This window comes from Protomyctophum parallelum (genome assembly GCF_964188405.1).
Source record: "Protomyctophum parallelum genome assembly, chromosome: 20".
Lineage (NCBI taxonomy): Eukaryota > Metazoa > Chordata > Actinopteri > Myctophiformes > Myctophidae > Protomyctophum > Protomyctophum parallelum.
Genome location: NC_139718.1, coordinates 37,844,837 through 37,859,919, shown reverse-complemented (window position 1 = coordinate 37,859,919; position 15,083 = coordinate 37,844,837). Strand labels below are relative to the sequence as shown.

Genomic DNA, 15,083 nt, shown 5'->3' with positions numbered 1-15,083 from the left:
ACCCATTTGCCTATGTTGCGAGATGCTGTGGAATAGTTGCCCCTCAATGGCTGAACGCGTTCGGTTCTCCCTTCTGCAGCAGAAGGAAGGCAGTGAGACCCACACGGGAGGGAAAACAGCACCTCTTCAGTTCAAGGCAAGCCCACCCCCTCTCTCTCTCTCTTTCTCTCTCTCCCTTTTGGATTTACGGCACTGTTCCCCTTTTGTTTTGTGGAAGAAGAGGAGCGTTGGAATAAGAGGGAACCGCCGTCGTTATACAATGGCACCAAAAGTGATCTTCATCCGATAAAGACAAAATTGAGTTATCCCGGAGAGGGCTGAAGTTTGCTGGGATTAATCTGACGCGTCCTGCGCGTCAATCTTTGGGGCCGTGACGCGGACGTTGTTCTCGCTTGGATTTCATTGGTCGGCCCGCTCTGGACGTGCTGTAACGTAACACGCCGGCTCTCAACGTCGGGTCCGCGGACCGCCGAGTGGTCCAAATGGACACTTACGGGTCTGTCACTCCGAGGGTGTACAAACGGAACCAAATGGACCCGTGCGGGTCCATTTGGTTGCATTTGCACACCCTCACGGTCATATTAACGGTGACAAATGATCGAACGATCATTTGTCACTCTCAGAGTTACAGACATGTAAGAGTTTATTTGGACATACATCTGGTGGCCCCGGACCATACGTTGAGGAACGCGGGACGTAATACATGCGCCATCCGGTTTTGAGAAACACAACCTCCCCGAATATTTTGCATATAGGAGGAAAGGCAGGGAAGTGACAGAAAGGTTTCATCCAACATGCAGCCCTCTGGTAAGGAATGGTAGTCTTAGTGGAAACGGCATATATATTAACACATTGTTACCGCGGTGGGTGAATATACTAAAGCCTATAGCATTTTTACCCCCAGAGATCGTGGTTCGTCTTGCAATAAAATATTAAAATAAACAAAGACAGTAAATACATGTTTTCTATAGCCTGTTATTGTTTTATCCATAATCCCTAATATATTGTTTTTATTTAGGTTTTCACATAGGCCGTATACTTGTACAGACAGACAGACAGACAGACAGACAGACAGACAGACAGACAGACAGACACACAGACAGACAGCAGGACCCTTTAATACTTCTTAACTTCACATATATACACGGAAATGTCGCTTGCCGAAAAAGATAGTAGCCTATTCTTAATCCCGGCAAGCGACACCACCGCCGCACCACCGCCCTATACAGAGTATATGGCTTAAGGCTTTATACACTGCAGACATATAGCCAGTGGGCTATATAGCCAGCCATTATCCGAGCATCAAGCACGGGTGTAAAAAAAAACAAAAAAAACATGCAATGTAATCGATACCTCTGTAGATCGCACGCGCTCCCAGACTATTGGATATCGACTGGATTCCAGAGGCGTACATTATCACAGCATGTTTTCGCGGAGTTTCCTGTGCATGCATGGCAGTTTAGAACGAGCCAACGAGCATCAGTTTATGGTCGCTCGCAAAATGTCACTTGTTAAAAGTTTAACGGTCGACCCGAATGGTAACAAGGTGCCGGTGTGTCCGTCCCTATATGCATGGCATGGCATGCACGCATGAAGCGCTCCTCTCCTCTCCTCCCTCACACCATGCAGTTCACCATGCTGAGCTGAGCTCTCCTCCGAGAAGGACAACACATGGAACACATCAGGTTAGCCTCTGGTTGTATAGCGTCGCTGACTTTCTGGCAGAAGAAACCTCACATCTCCATCAATTCAACTTTTTTATGTTGGTGCAGTTTTTGTGTTGAGTAGCTATATATAGGCTTATATAGGCTATACCTTGGAGCTCTGCGAATGTCTTCTGTTTCCTGTTATTGTATAGGGAAAGTTTCTGCAAGAAATAGCCGACTGTTGTGCGGCGTGGCGATCTGCTATTTTCTGCAAAAGCTTTCCCCACATGCAAGGTTTCCACCCGACAGTATAGTGAGGAGCCTCATCTACTTATATGAGAGCATGGAAGATTGAGCTTAAACTAAGATGCCGAAGTTAGCCGAACATATAGGCTTATATTCTTGTTTAATTTAATTCATTTGTATCAGACCTATAATACTCTATAGCCACATATACCACTGGACGTGTCGTGAAAGACTCGTGATAGGCCTATACGCTATATATAGGCATATTAAAGATAGTGATAGCCAGCCTATAAGCTATGGATGAAATGATAACCTTTCATTTATACAGGCCGATGACACTGGAATTATTTGTCAAATTAAAAGTCTCGGCGTCCCTCTCTCCTCTCGCTCATTCTTAAAGGGGTCTCTAAACACCCCTCATCTGGACAATATAGGCATTACATGGTCGTTTTGGCACTTTTGTCTTTATTGTGTATAGGCTACACAATTAATGTTTTTTCTTTTTCATTGGCCTGTTAGTTATGTTTGTGCTATGTCGTTTGATTTCAAAACAGGCCTATACGGCTATATATAGCAATATAAATGTTCATTTTTTATTAAAATGTTATGGGGCACATATTGAGCCATTCATGTTTATTCAGGCCTATTTGGTTCCATATTAATTAATTCAAATAATGTGTCCTTGTTGTTGATCATGCCTTTAGTTAATTAATTAATTAGCTAATTAAACGAATCAATGATGGTCACTGATTGATTGATTGATTGATTGATTGAAATATTTATTAACAGTTTGCAGAATTACAGTACATTTCAAGCACAAACTCAATACAAATTGATAACTGAGTGGACGACCCAATTAAGCATTACACTTGTTTACAAGAGGGTCCACCTTGTTCAATTCATCAAAACATTTAGAGACGTATACAAATAGACACTTCTATATAATCAAAGAACAGAACGGGAATTCATCATGGGAGGTAAAAAGGGAAAATAAGCATATACAGTGAGTCTTGGACTTTAAGGCTGCACGTGCAGGTTTTAAAGCTGTATATATATTTTTTTGTTTTATTGTTGTGGCTTAACGCAAACGAATAAGCTGCTATTTAGAACGATAGAGTGAATTATAGGCATGCAGGCTATATGGGCTATTACATACAGTACACTTATAATCTTTAAGGTTATACATGGTTGAATTATGTCTAAAATATTTTCTAGCCTTTTCTTTAAAGATAATTAAGCGTCGAACGCTGTTTAAAGGACAGTGTTATAGTGATGTAGAAAATATAGCACTATTCATCCATCCAAGTCGGAGGGAACGTAGCTTTTCGTTTTTGTTTATTTCCCCCCCGAAATGAATATGAATATGGCCTGTATTTGATAGTTTCTTTCTTTCGTTATATACCCCCTTTCCTCCATTAATTTCTAACATGGTCCTGCATTGCTAAATATGCTTATTCCTTTTGCCCGTATTGAATTATCCTAACCTTGCATGGGTCTGATATGCAATTTAATTTAATAATTAGACATACAAATCGATAACTTTGTGCGACGACCATGAGTTGAGAGGAAACGGAAACATTTAGCCAAAGAAAGAAAGCCAAAAAAAAAAGCCAATGAAACTCTAAATCTGATGGTTCAAACTCACATTATTGATTGTCGATCCGGACAGCAGCACCCAGCCAGCATGGTTGCTTATATATGTCCCCCAACAATGACTTTGTAATGAGTCTAGTCTAATGACGTGGATAAAGATGTGTCTCGCGAGTCGCAACACAAGCAAGCCAAAGCCCAAAGGACCGCTAAAAGGCAAATGCATATACGCGATTTAAGCCTCACTTCTTCTGCTCCAGTCCGTATATACAAACTGTAGGCTGTAATATACGCCGTGTCTCTTGCCGACAAGAACAGAGAAAGCTAAAGACAACGTGATGAGGGCCGTATTATAGCATCTATATAGCGTGTCGGTCTTTTCGGCAACAAGCGACACCTCGATGCAGATGGATGGAGAAGGCCTATACAAATTAACCACTTCATACCCGCTGCTGTGAACTGGACCCATGGTTTGCTCTGGCCTACCTGGACCGCTTTTCCCCGTCTACAGAATACACAAAATCTCTTTGCCAAAAATAGCAGATATATACGCTCATATAGGAATATATATAGCTCCCTGCAATGATGTGTGTGTGTGTGTGTGTGTGTGTGTGTGTGTGTGTGTGTGTGTGTGTGTGTGTGTGTGTGTGTGTGTGTGTGTGTGTGTGTGTGTGTGTGTGTGCGCGCGCGTGCGTCCGTGAGAGTGAGCGTGCGTGCGTGTGTGTAATATTGTTGACAGGTCACCTTTGCATGCAGTTCCACACCATTACGTGCGTGAGGCTGAGATTGTTGCGGCTTGATGCACTCCAGAGTCTCTCACTTTCAATAGAGTCCTCACAGTGTAGCCTCAACGCAGTAACACATGCACGGGCCAATATTAGCTATAGTTAGCCCAATTAGCATCAAGCCATCATCATCATATAGAACACTTTAGATGTGACTATATTGTATTGTAGTTTATTGTGTGTCGGCTTGAAACTGTCCAAACCGTCCCTTTTTTTATTATTATTACAACGTAAATAGGCCTACAAATAAAATAGTGGCCTATAATAAGCTCACATGAATGCTTTGCGTGCATGTGGAGGCGCACGAGCTCTGCTATTTTCACTATAGGTTTTGAGGAAGCAGGCCAGGCCATTAATAGGCTAATATAAATAAGATAAAATAAATAAAACTACACATATGTAGTTTTATTTATTTTATCTTAATCCTGTACCTATAGGTAGGATTCCTAATATTCAAAAAATATTCAAAAAACGCACCGCGTTTCGAGCTTGCGGATTAGTTTTTGATTGTGTGACGCTGAACCAGCTGGGCATTATTTTATGCATGTTGCAAATATATATGCCACGGCAACGATATGGTGAAGTGGCGATACAATGTTTCCTTCCGACTGCCACAGCAGCGATGTTTCATGCATTGTGCACGCCCGGTAGGCACTAGGCTATACGGCATCTATATAACATTATCTTTTATTTTGTCTGCAGATTTTTAAACGAATTAAAACGAATTACGCACATTACACTCATAATAAATTGATCCATTTGTATAAGAGTGAGACTGAGTTGACTGGAGTTATTATGGACACTGCAGAGGATTTTGTTGTGTATATAATTCATTGTATTTCCTGATCTGTTGAGCAACTTGAGCCCTCTGGTGTCAGATGTATTGTGGTCTGACTCTAAAGTTAAACCAAACCCACCCCTTCTCGCGTCACGTGACGTGTCTACTGCAAGGTGCAGCGACCCCAGTCGGTAAATATTGATCGTGGTGTTAAGTGTCATCAAAGGACCGACTCACCCATCCGCTTAAAAGTGCATTGTTTCTGACTTTATACTTTTCCTTTCTTTCTTATTTTTTCTTTTTTTTGTTCCTTATAGCTACACATCGAGTTCCCGTGTTCTGTAAGTATAGGCTTATGTGTGTGTGCGTATGTTATGTGTGATAGATATATGCTGTTATAGGCCTAGTTCTCAATGTTTTTCGTGCCAAACAAATATATACATTCATATATAGGCCTATATTTGGCCATGGATGGGCCCCATCTGAAAACGTTTTGTGCCATGCATGCAGAGACCTCCAGAACACTGATTAAAAACAAAACAAAACAAAAAACATTCAAAACTATATATATACACAAGCTCATAGCACCGTAGGCTATGAAGTGATGCACTGTGGTTTGTATATCTGCTATTTTTGAAAAGCCAATATAAAATATGGATAAAGGGGTTTATCCCCAAGGGCCCCTGGGGGTCCCCGGGCCCCACTTTGATAACCACTGACCTTCGTATAGCACTGTGAAATCCAGAGAGCAAATGAAACCAAGTGGTCCATTTGTATACAAATGACTGTGTGAAGGGTGTGTCCATGCAGTTTGAATGTTTGAATCAAACGAAATTTAATTGAAATTAAATGTCATTTAACACGTGATATAATGACATGAATACTTGTGATATTGAAATGAATTATAATACTTTCAAGTGAATTTAATTATAATTCAATTAACCCATTCTGACCGGGCACCCATTTTGGTGTCATGTTATGCTTTAGCTATTTAAAAATAGCAGATCTACAAGCTCATATCGCGCCACCGAGTGGCGCGATACGAGCTTGTAGGTCTGCTATTTTTTGAATTTTTTTTTTTTTAGAATCTGATCTCAGGTCAGAATGGGTTCATCAGACCAGTGTGTGTCCGGCGGAAACCTCGTATGAATCTGATCTCAGGTCAGAATGGGTTAAACATTTGGGCTAATTTGGCCATGGAAACCCCTGCGGTGGACATGGACCCATGCAAGTATAGTTTTTCACAGCGCTGCAAATTCCACTGACAACGTCTGTGCAGTCGACTACTATATTACTGACTTCCTGGTGGCGAATAATCTCCTTAAACCACCTAATCTAACATTGTGAAGGTTGAGCTGACGAAACGCAACGTTCCACATGCAGTCCCTGGATCATGCATGTGCATGGCTATTATTCCTGATTGGGTTTTGCAGGATCAATGTGGAATATCGTTCACATGTGTCTCTCAACACAAAGCAGTATCCATATACTTTTGATATGGTTTCAATTTGCCTCCTCCTCCAACTGGATGGATGGACCATGGTGATTTATTGAGGCCTCGCTGTGCCTACGGGTTTGATTTAGTGTTTGTGAGTCTTGTGATCTCATTTCTTTGTATGGAAATTATTAGGCAGGGTCCAGATTGTGTGTATTTAGCACAGCAACGTGCATGGGGCTAGGGGAGTATATATGAAACGGAGCATGCTTATGAAGTCGTATTCCTGCGAGGACTTCAATAATCCTGTAGAATGTCTATATATATATATAGGCTAAAATCAGCTGTGTTGTGGATGCCAACTGTGCTTCCTTCCGGCATTTCTCTTGGCAATTAAATTTAAAGTAAATGCAGCTAAAGCAATATTTATATAGCACCTATATTTGTCTTCACTAATAATAATCCCATGACGAAAATCAATATGATAAGCTTCACACGTCTCAATGGGATTGTGGTCCTTTTTTCTGCTTCAAAAAACAATCTTTCATTTTAAAGCTTTGTGAGTAAAACGCCTCGGGTTCACCCGGGCGGTCAGGCATATATATATATATATATATATATATATGCCCCCTTATAATTCTCATCTGCTAATAAACAAAATAAAATGTTAGTCCGGTCCTATATATCTGATCCACAGTGATGTGTATAGTTTCTTTGTACGGTCCCATTAAGAAGGAGATGTGGAAGGTGGCTCGCTGCTTTTATAGCCCGAGAACCCACTCCGGGTTGCAGAACAGGCCTAATGAGAGCGTTTGCAGCGGTGCCATGTGACACATGCCAGCTTTTACCAGGCTGGGTAATTGCTTGTGACCTTTACGAACACGTCTATGTGTGCAGAGGGGACTTCTAATTGTTACACTTAGTGGATGACTTGTCTAGCCAGAGTGTTGCTGCTGGTGTTTTTTTGTTAGCTCTTTTTTACAGAGAGAGAGAGAGAGAGAGAGAGAGAGTTTATACTAACCTCATGTATAACTATTTCTGACATAAAATGCGCAATTTCTATATAGTTTCATAAGATGTGTCAATCGTATAGTGTCAATGTAATACTGCTCTGTTTACACTTTTATTTGATCCCTTTTCATATTCAATATTTATTTGTAGTAGCCAACATACTTTGCTTCATCTTGATTGTTTTGTTCCACTTTTCTCATGCCAATAAAGCTCCTTTAAATTGGAGAGAGAGAGAGAGAGGTAGTTTTCAGAAATTATCTTTCAATGCTACAAGGGAGTTAACTTAAACCCCTAGGGTTGAGGGACTCTGAGGGGAGTCCCTCAGAGGTCTATACTACCCCCCCCCCCTATGGGGAGTCCCTCAGAGGTCTATACTACCCCCCCCCCCCCCCTATGGGGAGTCCCTCAGAGGTCTATACTACCCCCCCCCCTATGGGGAGTCCCTCAGAGGTCTATACTACCCCCCCCCCCCTATGGGGAGTCCCTCAGAGGTCTATACTACCCCCCCCCCCCTATGGGGAGTCCCTCAGAGGTCTATACTACCCCCCCCCCCTATGGGGAGTCCCTCAGAGGTCTATACTACCCCCCCCCCTATGGGGAGTCCCTCAGAGGTCTATACTACCCCCCCCCCTATGGGGAGTCCCTCAGAGGTCTATACTACCCCCCCCCCTATGGGGAGTCCCTCAGAGGTCTATACTACCCCCCCCTATGGGGAGTCCCTCAGAGGTCTATACTACCCCCCCCCCCTATGGGGAGTCCCTCAGAGGTCTATACTACCCCCCCCCTATGGGGAGTCCCTCAGAGGTCTATACTACCCCCCCCCCTATGGGGAGTCCCTCAGAGGTCTATACTACCCCCCCCTATGGGGAGTCCCTCAGAGGTCTATACTACCCCCCCCCCCCCATGGGGAGTCCCTCAGAGGTCTATACTACCCCCCCCCCCTATGGGGAGTCCCTCAGAGGTCTATACTACCCCCCCCCCTATGGGGAGTCCCTCAGAGGTCTATACTACCCCCCCCCCCCTATGGGGAGTCCCTCAGAGGTCTATACTACCCCCCCCCCCTATGGGGAGTCCCTCAGAGGTCTATACTACCCCCCCCCCTATGGGGAGTCCCTCAGAGGTCTATACTACCCCCCCCCCTATGGGGAGTCCCTCAGAGGTCTATACTACCCCCCCCCCTATGGGGAGTCCCTCAGAGGTCTATACTACCCCCCCCCCCTATGGGGAGTCCCTCAGAGGTCTATACTACCCCCCCCCCCTATGGGGAGTCCCTCAGAGGTCTATACTACCCCCCCCCCCTATGGGGAGTCCCTCAGAGGTCTATACTACCCCCCCCCCCTATGGGGAGTCCCTCAGAGGTCTATACTACCCCCCCCCCCTATGGGGAGTCCCTCAGAGGTCTATACTACCCCCCCCTATGGGGAGTCCCTCAGAGGTCTATACTACCCCCCCCCCCCCTATGGGGAGTCCCTCAGAGGTCTATACTACCCCCCCCTATGGGGAGTCCCTCAGAGGTCTATACTACCCCCCCTATGGGGAGTCCCTCAGAGGTCTATACTACCCCCCCCCCCCCCTATGGGGAGTCCCTCAGAGGTCTATACTACCCCCCCCTATGGGGAGTCCCTCAGAGGTCTATACTACCCCCCCCCCCTATGGGGAGTCCCTCAGAGGTCTATACTACCCCCCCCCCCCTATGGGGAGTCCCTCAGAGGTCTATACTACCCCCCCCCCCTATGGGGAGTCCCTCAGAGGTCTATACTACCCCCCCCTATGGGGAGTCCCTCAGAGGTCTATACTACCCCCCCTATGGGGAGTCCCTCAGAGGTCTATACTAGGGAGTCAACTTAAACCCCCTATGGGGAGTCCCTCAGAGGTCTATACTACCCCCTCTATGGGGAGTCCCTCAGAGGTCTATACTAGGGAGTCAACTTAAACCCCCTATGGGGAGTCCCTCAGAGGTCAATACTATAGGCCCCCTCCTCTACACCAATCTCTTTGCTGAAAACAGTCAATGTATAAGCTCAGAATGTGTCAAAACGATTGGCTATTTTCTTTGAAAGTTCGCCCTATAGGGACACTAGGGTTAATGTGGATAACCCCCAGTTTGTTTTCTATCTCCAAACAAACACATTTCACTAGCTAGGTTATCACAAGTCTATTCTCGCTTTAGACTATACATCACCAGACAGACTGAGATCCTCATCAAAATGCCAAGTATGCCATTTCACATCAAGACATAAGGCTTGTGGCATACGAGCTCTTTGATCTGAAAGGGAATTGGTATCAGTTTGTTTTGGGTTTCACTGCATTGGCTGGCCTTGAAATCCATGACAACTTTTGCTGCTGCATATTTAGGGACAAATCTGGCTTTCATTGCGAGTGGAAACATATTAAGGAAAAATATAAAAGGCATATTTTTTTCTCTCTCCAGTGCTGCTGTGATTCAAAAAACTGTCAACAGAAAATATGAACAGGCCAGACTGTTAGCGTTCACAGTTTGATGTCTCCCTGTTACAGAACCAGAACTGCTCCTCTGAGCTCACCAGTGAATGATATAGAGAGAGACTCGCTTTAAACCCATGGGTTAAACCCATATACACACACACACACACACACACACACACACACACACACACACACACACACACGTGTTTGTCTAACTCTACCTTTGTGGTGACATTATACTTAACCTGCTGTCTCAACCTATAACCCTATACGTGTTTTACAGTATTGCACTTAAAATACTCCAAACAATACTTTACTTTGGCAGTGCAAATAACCTTTCAAAATCTCCCATCGTGTCTCCATAGAGATCAGTAGCAATCAAAGCCACACAACATCTGCCCCGAGGACCCACTGTTACCACAGCATCAGACATCTGTGCTGATGTTCAAACATCTGCCCTGGATGTTACCACTGGCATTCAGACCTTTGTTCCTGGATTTCGATATTAATAATTACAAACAGGCCGGAGGAACGTCTTGAAAAGCCTGACCAAAAGGCACACCCTGAAACAATATTTTCAAGGGGTCTGTGTTTGTTTATGTGTCAGAAGAGTGATTTAAACGTACTTTTTCCTCTCTAAGCCAATAAGTGAGTGGCAATGACTCAATATGTTATTGCGTTGGTAGGATTGTTGATGTTAGCCCCTTTGTGTATCAGCGTTAACCCGTTTGGATACAGACTTTTGAAAAACGTATATGTTTCAGTATCAGTGGTGCTCAAAACCTTTTCATGTCCAGGACCCCCAAAATGATATGGATTTTCACGATTCTTCAAAAATAGCAGATCTACATCTACACATGCTCTGTAAGCTTATATGGCTAAAATGAGGAATATGTTTCTCTCTGTAAAAAGCACACCCGTGTGACGTGAGCGGCGCTCTTGTCATCATATATCATCATACATCATCTCATTCCGGCCAATCTGAATTTGCGTCCTCACGTCTTCGATCTTTGGGTTCACGCAATGTTTGTGTTTACACAAACACTCAAAGCTGGCCATTCATTATCAATGGCATTTGATGTTTGTTTTACACACACCCTCAAAGCTGGACATGGGAGGTACATAGGACATTTAAGGGGCTAGTGCCCCTCAAAAACAGTGCGTCCAAGACGGAGCTGCAGCATGTGGCGCGTGTCCACCTCTGGGTTCAATTCTTCTGTGAAAGCTCTGATGTGCAGTGATGGAAGAAGTGCACACATGTTGTATCAACACTGCAATGTAGACATACTCTTTTAGAAGTAAGCCTCCAAGTCCCGTATTCGAAAATCATAATCGTACTCAAAATCTCTCAAAGCGACTACAATACAAGTTTTCATATATAATTGCGGTGGAGTAAAAGGAGAATATTTTCCTCTTGGATGTATAGAGTAGAAGTAAAAGTATTTATAATTGTAAATCCTGAAGAAAGTTGAAGAGAAAATACCTCAACATGTTGCTTAAGTATACAGTCCTTGAGTACCTCCACTTCTTCTCAGACTTTTTCATGTCAAGGACCCCTATATTGACACTGTATTCGCCTGCGGACCCCAATTTGAAAAGATATGCCAGGGACCCAGAAGATTGTTTTACAGAGCAGATTCTCAACCATTTTAATTTCAAGGACCCCCCCCAGTTTGGCATGCATTCATCTACAGAACTTCATGTAATGGCATTTCTATCTCTGGGACCCTAATTTATACAGTAAAAATGAATGTTAATTGAACCTTGAGAGTGTACAAATGTAACCAAATGGACCCGCTATAGGGTCCACTTGGTTACATTTGTATACACTCTCCATCGTTTAGCCCATGGGACCACTGGTGGTCCCCGCCGGTCCACTGGTTGAGAAGTTATGAGAACCCACTGGAGTAGATGATGGAAAGCACCTGGTTTTCACCTGGTTCTTGTTCTCTGCATCTTCCTCTGTGACTCCTCCCTCCTGCCACCTGCATGTTGTCTCTCACTGCATCCACAGACCTCTCCTCTTCTCCTCTCGTAACCTGGCAATTCCGTACACGCAATGTCCAAACTATTTGTTGTCGTTATGACATGTTTCGAGACCCCATTTTGATAACCCCGTTCTTGTGGGGGTGGAGTTTGGTGGAGTTATGGGCGAAGCGATAACCGGAAGGCTCATCCCCCAAAAACACGCTCGCCCCTATATTTATCCCATTTTGACCTGAGATCAGATTCTACAAATGTCTTCTACATCCTGACAGTTTTCTATGTCAGTGGTTCTTCGATTTTTCTAAAATAGCAGACCTACAAGGTCGTAGCGCGCCACTCGGTGGCACGCTATGAGCTTGTAGATCTGCCATTTTTCAATAGCTAAAGCATAACATGATGCTAACACCAAAAGGGGTTCCCGCCCCAAAATGGGTAATATTTTGCGTCCCCCCCCCCCCACTAGCGTTTCTTGTATATTCTTGGATAAGGTTAGAAATAAGTTTAGTGTTGGGCATATCGTTTTACTGGGGTTACGATTAGGAATAGGGTTAGGCTTATGAATATAGGCTATACGATATAGTTTATCTGAGGTTATACGTTTAGGAAATGTGGCTCGTTCCCTCCAGGCTTTCATTTTTGAGCCGAATGTGAACAAAAATAAAAGCCTGTTCCGAGGTCGCCGGACTTGACCCGGGGCGAGTGTGTTTTGGGGGCCGGCGTCTATACGGTGAACCTATGCTATAACCAAAGTTCCACTGTTTTCTCCGTCAAGTGCAAAGAAGGGACTGAATGGTGACGCCATGTGTTCTGGAGGACACATGTGCCTCTCAACACTCTCCTCCCCTGCATGGTTGGCAGCGACTAAATTGGAAAATAAGACGAAAATACGGGGGGAAAAAAAGCGCAATTGACCATATTTATTGAGGGTATTACCTGAATGACATCACTCATTCTTCTGAGACCATTCCAGCCCATTTGAGCATCACAAACCATACAGCAGATTTATTAGCTGAGTCATGTTTGCAACTGTAAATCTAACCTGTAAATCTCCCTTAAAAAAATTGGAGAAAAAAAAACACAGCAGCAGCAGCAGCAGCACGCCGGTTCCATCAGGTCAAAGCAAAAAAAGATGCATGCAAGAGCAATGTATAGCTTGAAAGTATAGTCGTAAGTATGAGATCAAGACCTGAAAAGTTGCTTTTCTGACAGCGGCGATTTAAACATCGGTTAAAAGTAGACATTGATGGAAGTCATCAGACCAGATATAATATAATAAGTAAGCCATGTGGCCCATATCGAGCAGGAGCCTATAGGGGCTATATTTTTGTCCGTGCTAAACCCTGTATCCCTAAACTACTTTCTTCTATTTTTTTTTTTTTTTTTACTATTTTGAAAATATTGTTTTAATAGTTCAACCAGCCAATCTACATCGACACGTTGTGAGCTTGTAGACTGGCTATTTTAACTATATTCTTCAAAACAGTAAAATTAAAAGTAGTTTAGGGACAAGAGGTTTAGCCCCATATCTCCTGTTTCTGTAGCGTGCCGTGTGGATCTGCTACGTTTGATACTTTTGTGTGACGCTGTAGTTAGTATGATCAATAAAGATCAACTATAGGGTATTAATGTAAGAAAAAACTCAAAAACGAGGAGATAAGAGGTTTCATGACAACGTAAAATGCATGGAAATGCGTTTCAGATTGGGGGAGAAGTGCAACGTGTCCTCCTCCTCCACAACACAATGTTGGCATTCAAGCTATAAAAAAAAAAAAAAATCTGTTAAGATGCCCTTTAAAAAAAAAACGGCCTTATGCAGTTTACCGATAAACAGCATGCAGGATATACAACAACAATATTCTTTATTTCAAAACAAGCCTCCTCCTCCCCCTGTGGCGCCGTCCTCCTGACTCCCCATCCCAAATCTTCACACGTATACCGTATGCCTGCATACCTGCAGGCTGGCTTTTTCACTTTGCTCATCATGTCAAGTGAATTGGTAGGTATCAGTGGTTCTCAAACCGGACCCCCCACATTGATATATTTATCCCATTCTGGGGCGGGAACCCCTTTTGGTGTTGGCATCATGTCATGCTTTAGCTATTGAAAAATAGCAGATCTACAAGCTCATAGCGCCCGTGTGAACTGAGTGGTGCAATTCCCCTCTCTCTCTCCCCCCCTCTCTCTCTCTCTCTCATTAGCAGGCAACAGTGCAGCACTGTCTCTCTCTCTCTCTCTCTCTGTTTCTGGCACCACAGCGCCCCTACTGGTACTCATAGTGGTGCTCATTAACCCATTCTGACCTGAGATCAGATTCATATGACGTTTCCACTGGGACACACACTGGTCTGATGAACCCATTCTGACCTGAGATCAGATTAAAAAAATGTCAGTCGTTCTTTGATTTTTCAAAAAATAGCAGACTTACAAGCTCGTATCGCGCCACTCGGTGGCGCGATATGAGCTTGTAGATCTGCTATTTTTCAATAGCTAAAGCATAACATGATGGGTGCCCGGTCAGAATGGGTTAACGTCACATAGGTGAACCAACACATAGGTGAACACGGACATTGCTGTTCCTTGGAGTGGCTGCACCACTCAAAAATCGAAGAACGACTGACATTGAAACGTAGCCTTTTCAGAAAACTGTCAGGATGTAGAAGACCTTTTTAGAATCTGATCTCAGGTCAGAATGTGGACCGCATGATCGTCAATGAAGTATAGGTCCAACTGGTTACAAGCAACTACAATGTATTTTACAGATTGTCCTGTGGAAACTTCACTTGGAATTAGTAGTGATTAAATCCCGTTGATAGTTTATTAGGCCTATATAAGGACTAAACTAGATGCATTCTTTTTGCCTCTCTGTCTATGTATACTTTTCAGGATTCAAATGAAAATATAGCAAAAGTAGCAGATCTACGAGCTCAAAACGCGGCGAAGATCTGCTATACTTTGATGCTTTTGTGTGACGCTAGTGTAGCATGATCAAGTAGGGCGTTAATTTATGAAGAAACACAAAAAGTTAGAATATGGTTATAAGAGGTTTCTTCCCAGCAACACTTGGTTCTTGGACTATCCATTCCATCCAAGGAACCAATAAGAACGTGGAATTGAATGTGATCTAATAAATAGGTTTTGGTGTGGCTCACAGACTATAGTGT

The 15,083-nt window shown here is 43.6% G+C and overlaps 1 protein-coding gene across 1 annotated transcript in view; it reads right to left on the bottom strand.

Annotated features, from left to right (window-relative positions):
* pax1a (paired box 1a) overlaps nucleotides 1-320 on the bottom strand; it is a 5,852-nt gene extending 5,532 nt beyond the window's left edge. Inside the window, exon 1 of the mRNA XM_083791550.1 lies at nucleotides 3-320. Within this exon, the coding sequence (XP_083647676.1) occupies nucleotides 3-6 (4 nt within the window). The 5' untranslated portion in view covers nucleotides 7-320. The remainder of the gene's footprint in view (nucleotides 1-2) is intronic.
* Nucleotides 321-15,083: the final 14,763 nt, after the last annotated feature.